General features: G+C 42.6%; 1 protein-coding gene across 3 annotated transcripts in view; it reads right to left on the bottom strand.

The window, feature by feature from the left end:
• The window catches only part of mtmr11 (myotubularin related protein 11), a 40,540-nt gene continuing 30,756 nt past the window's right edge, over positions 1 to 9,784 (bottom strand). For all 3 annotated transcript variants that reach the window (XM_042221309.1, XM_014333998.2, XM_042221308.1), the window contains exons 11-17: positions 9,515 to 9,593; positions 9,117 to 9,187; positions 7,240 to 7,412; positions 6,848 to 7,018; positions 6,417 to 6,635; positions 5,489 to 5,809; positions 1 to 1,797 (exon numbers count right to left, since the gene is read on the bottom strand). In XM_042221309.1, coding sequence (XP_042077243.1) covers positions 1,345 to 1,797; positions 5,489 to 5,809; positions 6,417 to 6,635; positions 6,848 to 7,018; positions 7,240 to 7,412; positions 9,117 to 9,187; positions 9,515 to 9,593 — 1,487 coding nt within the window. In that variant the 3' untranslated portion in view covers positions 1 to 1,344. The remainder of the gene's footprint in view (positions 1,798 to 5,488; positions 5,810 to 6,416; positions 6,636 to 6,847; positions 7,019 to 7,239; positions 7,413 to 9,116; positions 9,188 to 9,514; positions 9,594 to 9,784) is intronic.

The following is a 9,784-nucleotide window of genomic DNA, read 5'->3' on the forward strand; positions in this document are numbered from 1 at the left end:
CTGCGTTTAAAAAGAAAGAAAAACATCCCTTTTAGCAATGGTGCAAATTCATTCATCCGTGGGAATGACGCCAGTGCATCTACTCGACACCCACATCATGCAAACTGTTTGGATTTAAAGGTGCAGGACCAAATACTTCCCTCTGTGCTTTTCAGACAAATCCTTGACCTAAATGCTGACTGCATACTAATACGGCAGCAGGCAGGACGTGAGGAGATCAAATAGAAGGTAAACACAGGAGGAACTGAGCCTCCCTTTACTTCAAACACTGCTACCTTCTCAAGGTACAGAAGTCCAAAAGAGCACAATTATGTTTGTTTTTTTCACCACCATAAAAATGATGGAAACATTTTCAAATAATACCAACTTTGGTTGAAAATAATCACACGTATCCACATGTACGCCATCCATTAGCGATCAATACAAACACATATCATACTAAAGCCCTGAAATGATCATCATGCAGGAACTGCAGAAACATCCAGAAAACTCCAGGCTGACATAACACCATAAACTGAATATAGGCCTCTCGCTGCTCCCGAGCAGCGTGCATGTGAGCGGAGAGATATGAGAGCACAGCGGTACCAAAATAGCGCTCATGCCCTAAATTCAACTGGTCGCAGCGCCTGGAGTTAGAAAATGACGGTTTTTGGAAATTATTATTTTCCAAACAATAATTTAATCTTCTATTTGACGTTGACAAACAGCAACAAAGAAAAAAGTCATTAAGAGTTACCAACTTTAAAAAAAAAAGTCTTCTGGAGGCATGGAGCCTTAAGGGCACACAGGTCAGAGGTTAAATCCATTGAAACGCTCAAGAGTGTCCATTCTAGATCACGTCCTGAAAAGTGCCTGTAGGACCCATCACTTAACACATTTATCTCCACTCCGCCCTGTCAGTGCAACCCCCCCGGTGGATAAGAAGGTAAAAATAGAAACGACAAGCTTTCCGTCTCTTTCTTAAAGGGTGACATCAGGAAGTTTACAAAGAAATAGTCTCGGCGACGGTTTCTGCATACTGTGAGGTGTACTTCCAGCATTCAGCACCTTCAGGCATGACTTTTTTTCTTTGCAATTTAATTAAAGGAATATTTATTCAAATATACAAAAGACTTGTCACATTATTTGATACAGTACACGTGATAAGTAGCAGAGGAAAGAGCTCTTGCACTGATCATTTCATACAGCTTCAGTTCAATGTGGTCCGTCACAATGTCTCGGTTTCGAATCGCCTTATGGACACGTTATTACACGTCTGCTCCTCTCAGTTCGTGGCACCACTGAGGGACATGTCTGTGTCATTTGGTTAGAGTACCCGGTCAGGGGGTGGAAAACAGTCAGATCTCAGGAAGCTAGCGAGGGTCCGTTACTCTTAGGCAGCTTGGCGGTACTGGACGCTGAGTAGTATCGCTGGTCAGGATGTGCATCAATCACAGAGGAGTGCCCAAACAGGAATGTGTGCTTGCTGCTGCCACCCGTGTCTTTGTGAGCAGGCCTGGATTGTGGAGCAGAGGCGGCGGGAGCACCCCTGGAGGTGTGTTGGTTGGCCGAGGTAGGGAGGGGTGCTGCTCTGAGAGCACCTGCGCTCTGAGGCCTCGACGCCGGGAAGAGGAAGGTGCCGTTGTTGGTGTTCTGGTTCAGGTTGGTGTCGGCTCTCCGGGGCTCGGTTGTCACGGCGGGCGGGGTAGGATCCGTGCTGGTGGAGACTTGTTCTAGCTTGTCTTTGAGCTGCTGCACCTCCTGTGCTAGCCTCTCCACAGGGTGGAGGTGGTTGGCAGAGAGGGGGTGAGAGAACGCCTGAGAATAGAAAGCAGAAGAAAGTTTTACTTACGGGACTGCTCAGCAACTTTAATCCAACCTCATCTCAATCTGAAGGTTTCTCATCCTGCATTTTTCTGGGACCAAAACTACAAACTAAAAAGCATGAAAGCAATGATAAGGTATTAAAAACTGCTTTTTAAAAGTGACCTTCATTGTTGCTTTCCATTAATGACACTAACTTGTCCAGAGGAAACTCTTACTGAAAAGATGAGTGGAGAAAATATTTATGTATCAGTATTTCAAGCTGCAGTTGTAAGACATCAGAACATTGTGACCACATCATAGTGCTGTGAAAAAGTAGTCGTCCCCTTTCTAACATGTTATTTTTTGCATATTTGTCATACAGTTTCAGATCAAAACCCCATTTAAAATCATGACATAACCGATTAATCACATTTCTTTGGAAAGCTGAGTTCAGTTTTACAACCTAAAGAAACAACATCAGTGCAGAAAAAAAGTCCCTGATATCTGTCAGTCTGGAAAGGGTCAAAAAGCCATTTCTAAGGCTTTGGGACTCCATTGAATCACGTTGTTATACACAAATAGAAAACTTGGAACAGTGGTGAACCTTCCCAGGAGTAACCAGCCTGCCATAAGTACACCAAGAGCGCATTCAAACTCATCCACGAGGACACAGAAGAACCAAGAATGAAATCTAAAAAACTGTAGGCCTCACTTGCCCCAGTTAAAGTCAGAGGTCATGATTCAACAATAAGAGAGAGACTGGGTGAAAATGGCCTCCAGGGGAGGGTTCAAGGAGAAAACCACCGCTGTCCAAAAACCCTCAAAAAAAGGCTAAAAAACATGTTGATGAAGGACATTGTCCAGGTATCAGTTCATGCTCTGAAGCACAAAAGTACTCGGGTTGTGCAGCAGGACAATGATCCAAAACACACCAGCAAGTCTAATCTGAATGGAAAAAAATAAATAAAATGGTTTTGAAGTGGCCTTGTTAAAGTCAGGACATAAATGTGACTGAGATAGTTCGTAAACAGGATGTTCGTGCTGAAAAACCCTCCAATGTGGCTGAAACAATTCTGCAAAGAAGACTGAGCCACCGTTGATCCACAGCGAAAAGACTCGCTGTCAGTTTTTAGAAACACTTGATTGTAGTTGTTGCTGTTAAGGTTTGTTCAACCAGTTAAGTTTAGGGGGCAACTACTTTTTTCCACACAGGCCCAGTAGGTTTGAAAAACATCATTTTTTACAATCATCATTTAAAAAGTGCATTTTGTATTTACTCCGTTTATCTTTGTGTGACTTTGCGTATCTTTGTTCGATGAACTGAAACATATAAATGTGACAAATATGCAAAAACAAGAAATCGGGACGGTATGTATGAACACACTACTAGTAGAAGGAGTGAAAACATACCAGCATTAGCAGCTGGTTCCAAATAAAATCCAGAATAAACTTGTTCAACATCTGCATCCTACTGTAGGAAAAACCTGCCACAGAGCTGCTACCTGCTGTTGTACAATAACTATGCTGCTAAACTGGGAGGAGGGGAGTGTTGCCTGTTCTTCCTGCCCAGCAAGGTCAGGGTCCAGACCTCAGGACAAAGGTGTGTCCAGCGCAAAGGCCTCTAAAGATGCCGCAAAGTTTCGAGTGACAGATGCGTTGTTGGTTTTGTATGTTTTTGTCACAAAAACACGTAAAGTATATCAGCAGTACTTTGCATTGAATATGCAGTCTATAGTGAGGGAACGCTTCAAGGTAAGACCTCATGAGCTCTAAAGCCTAGGAACGAATGCTTCCCCCTACCTATAGATACTGACCCAGTTAGAGTGGTTTTCTAGTCAGTCTGAATTTTGTAGTAAGTGTTTTTTTAATTATCCTGAAGTGTGTGTTCTTCAGATAAAAACAGTCCTTGGGTGCTTTGAAAGGCGCTATTTTTTTTTAAAATAAAATGCATTATCATTATTATTATTATTAAAAAACACAGAGACTAACAGGTGTTTGTTTAATACGTGAACTATGCAGACCACAAACACTGAGTAATGCCTGAATGAATCCATGCTTCTAACAAAAGAAAGAAGAGGAACTCGTGTTCCTGAAGGGAACATTCAGCAGTGTGTGAAACAAAACTGTCTCTGAAACCTGAAATGGTTTTTCAGCAGCCTGACAGAATTTCTCCACAGTGCTTTTAAAATAGCTGCAGGCACCCACCCACCCACACGGTGCTCAACTATTCTTAACATCACCATGGGGACGCTGATAGACGCGCTGATGTACAGACATCACAAAGGCTGAACCATGTCCATATTTGGAGCTGCTCATTACTGCTCTGACTAATCTTCGCATCAAAGAGGACGTCATCTACTGAAGGAGCGGAATGGAAGTGAGAGGATGTAACACGGGACACAGGAGTGCAGCGCTCGCGACGGGGGCTTCAGGAAGGTTCACGGGTACCCACGTCCGGGTTTACACACTTAACTTTGATACAGTATAATAATTATGCAGAGGACTGAAACTACTGGCATCAAAAAGTTATGCATATATGCCCTAAAATATGCCAAGATTTCAATAATAATAATAGTACAGTAATAGAAAATAAATCATAATTATATAAATATTTAAATAATAAAATTAGGTGTTATAAAAAAGATGGTAAGATCATTTTATTTTATTTTATTTCCTTTTACCATTATTAACTTTCACTTAATATTTATGTGTGTATTTATATTTGTATTTGGTTTACATTATTTATTTTTGTTTGACAAATTTACTCCTATTCTTTCTGTTTTTTTCCAAAATTTCTGCTTCATTATGCAAATGAGCGAGGCTGTCATGGAGTAAGCTTTTCACCTACTGGTTGATTGAGCTGGTAATTCATTTCATTTAGTTATTTCATTTTATAAATCAGTTATTTTTCTGTATACGTAGATTACAACTTTTTAAATGTCACCAGCGCTTGAAAAGAAAAACAACAGCCACACCTGACTGGCTGCATTTATTCAGCTGATCACCTTCAGATGTGTTCCAGTTGTTTTGAGTTTGGCATCAATGAACAAACAAGTGCAAAGTTTACCTCATGAGATCATTTGAATGAACGCTCATCAACTGCATGAAGCATAAATAAATAAATAAATAAATAAATAAATAAATAAACAAACAAACAAGCAAGATGCAAACAATGTAAAATAATAATAATAATTTATTAAAGTAAAAATGACTAAAAGGTAAAAATAACAGAAACAATATATTATTTAAAAAGATAAATAGACTGTAAATAAAGAAAATGGATAAGTCAATGCATAAACATATAGAAACAGAATTAATTATTTATTTATTAATTCCAATAATCATTTTATATTTATATTTTGTAAGATATTAACATGTAATTGAGTCACTCTGAGATGCATTTAAAAATTTGGCAGTTTCAGTCCTCCATATTTGAACTAGAATAGTGCAGCTCAAACTGAGTGTTTTATACATTTTCTTTCCTAAAATGACCTTTTAGTTTATATTTATTAATAATATTCTGTTTAATATAGTCTAACACAGCTGGAAACTTTAAGTGTTAAGCAGAAGACATCATCACATTCAGGACTCTTTGTGGTCTTCATTCGAATGCACAGAGAAACTGCATATGAAGCTTCACTAACAATACCCGCTCATTCTTAATGAATAATTTCTATATGCCTGCATCAGACTGTTGACATACCTGCGCATGGAGTGCCCCGCGCAGGTAGCACTCCCTCCACAGGCCCATGCAGGGGCCCATAAGAAGGGGCAGTAAGGGCTCATAGGGGTCAAGTGGTCCTTGAGGTCCAGACGTAGATGTGAGGGCCTGGGGAAACTCAACTAGAGCCCAAGCTTTCAGCAGTCTCTCCAGGCCAGGCACATTCTCAGAGGACAGCGCCCTCCGGTGGCTCTTTTTGTAAACACCTGAACTGCTGCTGCTGCGCCACGGAAGCAGGTTAGTTGGACAGGAGAAGGTGCCCCGCGAGAGCAGAAACACTGAGCCCGGGACGGCGTCGGTCAGCTGGTGGGCAGATGTCAGAGGTCAGAATCAGGCAAACTGTAACACACCTACAACAGTAATCGTACATTTGAACTGAAAACATTTGGCGGTTTAACTTCCAGTCGCAAGACATTTTCTCTGGGAGCCTGCAGGTTCTACTTCTCCTGGTTAATTCCACTGATTTGCATTTATCTAGATAAAAGTAAAATAATACATCTGTAAACTGAGAAGATAGTTTAAAGGCCATTATGGACAATCAAGACAAGTGAGTTTGAAGCGGCTGCATCTTTAACGAGTACCATAAGCAGGAGCAGTGGTATGACGCAAACATCCAAGTTCTTAAGATATCAGTCTACTAAAAATATGCATGCGAAAACCTCTGCAACAGCTCTTCTTGCACCCTCACACTGGTGGTCTGCTCTTCTTCTCTTCTGCCCTGAAGTTAAACTTGTGTGTTTACAAATTGCTGCTTAGGTAGAATCCAATCTGAAGTCTTAAGTGTCACTGTCCAACCAAAAGCAAAAATATCCCACACCCATTTCTGCTGATATACTTTAACACAGACTAGACTCTAAACACGGCCACTAGGGGGACGTGTTGCACCATGCAGTAGACGAGCCAGCCTCACCCTGTGTTTGTCGGGGTTGGTGTTGAGGTTGCCGTTGAGCAGCGGTTGGAGCGGAGGAGTCGGGGGCACGGGCTGCGTGAAACGGCTTTGTCTCGGCTTGCTGTACTGCAGGGACCAGTCCCACACCGGGGGCAGAGGAGGGTCAGACGGATCTGTGGAAGAATCTGGATGCAGCACATCTCTCCAGCCATTGACGGGCGTGTAGCACTGCCCGAGGTTCTGAGTATAGCGGAGGTAGGAGGTGTCATTTATTATGAAAATGTCTGTTTTCTGCAGTCTACATCTTCCTACTCATCATCATCATCATCATTACAATCATCTGGAGAATCAGAGTCAGCATTTGTTGTTCTAACTAATGAGGAGCAACTGCATGTTAATCAATTACTTCACCACTATTTGAACTAATCATTATATAGGGGGGCGTTCAGTACCTGGGAGCGTTTGCATCTCTCTCGCTGGCAGTTTGATAGGAAGGTGGAGAAGAGTGGCAGGTGGACGCTGTCATGCAGTGCCAACAGGAAGTCTTCTGTCAGCTGGAAGCGAGAGGGATACTGGGACCACAGCTGCCAAACGCAGTCCAGGAAGAGCAGGAAGACTGGAGCCTTGAAGGAAAGATCAAGTGAGAGAGCATAGTAAATAAAGTTAGAGCACAAACAGGAAGAGATGAATGAAGGATGGAAGTGAGAGACAGAAGGTGAAGGAGGAGGAAACAGAAGCAAAATAAGGGTGAGGGTGGGACTAGGGTTAGAAACCAAGAGCTTTGGAAACTTGTGGCTGTGTTTGTTAGGAGGAAAAATAAATGGGTTCAAAAATGGCCGCTCACCTCCTCCTTGTCGTTGTCACGGTGGTAGTTAATGCGGCTGTAGAAGCGGTGCGCGCCCATCACCCACTCCTTCTGCACCAGACCCTGGAAACCATACATTGTCCGACAGTGGGGGTCACACATCACCTGCACCAGGCTGGAGACCACGCAACTCATGTCCCGGTCCTCCACCTCTGTGACGTCAGAACAGGAAGAGCACATGCTGAATGCCGCGCCTTCTATTCGAGTAGCTCACTCAGTCACTGAGCAACAGCAAAAACCAAACAATCCAGCAAGTGATTCATCAATTCTGCTCTTAATGCTCAACTCAGAGTGCAGGAAAACGTTAGCAGACCCAAACTGAGCATGGCTCTGTCGTCCTTTCAGCCTAGCTGGTAGAGAAAGTGAAAGATCAGCAGCAAGCAGTAAACATCCTCAGCTGAAAACGGCCATTGTCTGAGCAATGTAATGTTACACTGAGCGTGCAACAGGAAGCCAGACCAGATGGTCAGAAATCCGCCAAATGTCTGTAAAATGAGTCAAAATAAAATCTAAAGGAATATTACAAATGATCATCTTCTGACATCCCCCTTTGTTTGATTTGTTTACTTCACATTCATGCACAGCGTGGCCACAGGCCAACAAAAGTTTAACGTCAGTGGGAGACTAAACAATGAGAACGTCAGGAGTCAGAACAACAACAACACAATCATCCAGTGATTTTCCATCCCACTCAAAGTGGGCCTTTTAGGCAGTTGATGTGCAAGTAAACATGACTGGTCTGGATAAAGTATGCGAGACTGGTCTGTGTTACCTTATTTGACAGAAATAGTTTAGATTTCATGTTTTTCTAAGCATCTGATAAACAAAAACATCTATTACATTAAAGTAAATAATAACCCTACAACTGCTTTGCTGGGCACTGAAAATTCCTCTGTGGAAGAAAACCATGTCATCTGTTGGCCAGAGCCTGTCTCTGTGAAGCCGAGTCCCAGTCAGGCACGCTGAGGTCACCCTCGCAGCATGCTTGGGTTTACCCGGCCTGCCTAGTAGCGTTTCCTCGTCACCTGAAACGCCTCGCTGCTGAGCGGTGATCAGTTGACAGCTCGGGTCCAAACAAACAAAAGTCAGCACGTTCCTCTTTGCAACACAGAGACGCAACACAGAGACGCACCCCCTCTGCACCTCCTGCCACATAAAGCAACATTAGCCCAGCATCCATCCAGGAGCTTGGTGTGCAGAGGTCTTCTTTCCCACCACAGCAGGGCCCGATTGCACATGCCTGTAAGATTGATCGATCCACGCACACCAAAGACAATGAGTCTTTCAGCTTATTTAACAGAATGTCCTTCAGCTGCAAGCCAAACCATGATTGTGTAACAGTGGAAGGGGGAACGGCATTATCCTTGGTGGGGTGACCAAAACCTCAAACGTTTCTTTACGCAGGGAAAACCTTGCAGAGTCATCTGGGACCTGAATAGAACAAAGTGTCAATAACACCGCATCACACCTATAAATAGCCTTAATGGATCCATGTGCCAACAACAGAAGTTTCAACCAAAAAAGAGATTCAAAAGTCCACCAAAACACGACGTCAGACACAGAATATTTTCCTTGAACTCATTAATTAAACGCTATAATTAACTTAGAAGGCCAATTGCTTTTCTGCTGTCTGACCTCATGTGAAACAACAGTTGCAAGCAGGTGTAACTGTGTCCTTAAAAGCATGTTGCATGGGGGCTTATTGACAGTGTGCATGTAGGCTCAGCGGAGTGTGATTGTCCGCAGTATACGTCTACTCCAAGGTAAGCCCTAATGTGGCATTAATGAAAGGGAAGTGCTGTGAATAATGAATGAACTGAATAATATGAGACGGGCTCTGGAGTCACGTGACTCACCTTGAAGTGCCACAGTCAGGTGACCACCACGAAGCAAGCAGGCTACCTCTGAAGCCTTCCTCAAACAGGACCTGGAGGCAGAGGCAGGTTCGTGACATGCACCAGAATCGGCACATAAGAAATACAGTTACAATACCTAACAAACACAATTTGCATATTGTATATTAGTGTTAGCTATAAAGTTATAAACATAAAATTCAATTTTTAAATGCTGTTAAATGAGGCTTGCAAACTTTCATGGCTTCGATTTGTCTGCATAATGTTCGTTTTTACAGGACCCTGAACGCAGTTTTTGAATTCTTTAGCCAGCAAACTGTCAAAAAGGCTTCGTTTTGTTAGACTTGTGTCTTCTGTTAGGGATGATATGCACTGCCAGTCTGGCCAATCAGAGCCGTTACCTTGTGTAGTCTAGCCAGTGGGTGCTTTCCAGGGTAGATAACCATTTGTCATCAGGCACCGACATAGATGTGGAAATATCTACAAGTCAAAACAGAAAAAGAGCACAAGATCATATTCAGGCAGCATCATAAATACAAATGCATGAAAGAAGAAATCAATTTCTGCAGTTTGGAGACTGAAGCTTTAAATACCTTTAAAATATTATGTATTCTCATCAATGTCTCACGAATGGTAAATGGCCTGTATTTATATAGCGCTTTACTAGTCCC

The sequence above is a fragment of the Haplochromis burtoni genome, unplaced genomic scaffold, assembly GCF_018398535.1.
Source record: "Haplochromis burtoni strain Fernald_Lab_line unplaced genomic scaffold, NCSU_Asbu1 Contig_64, whole genome shotgun sequence".
Lineage (NCBI taxonomy): Eukaryota > Metazoa > Chordata > Actinopteri > Cichliformes > Cichlidae > Haplochromis > Haplochromis burtoni.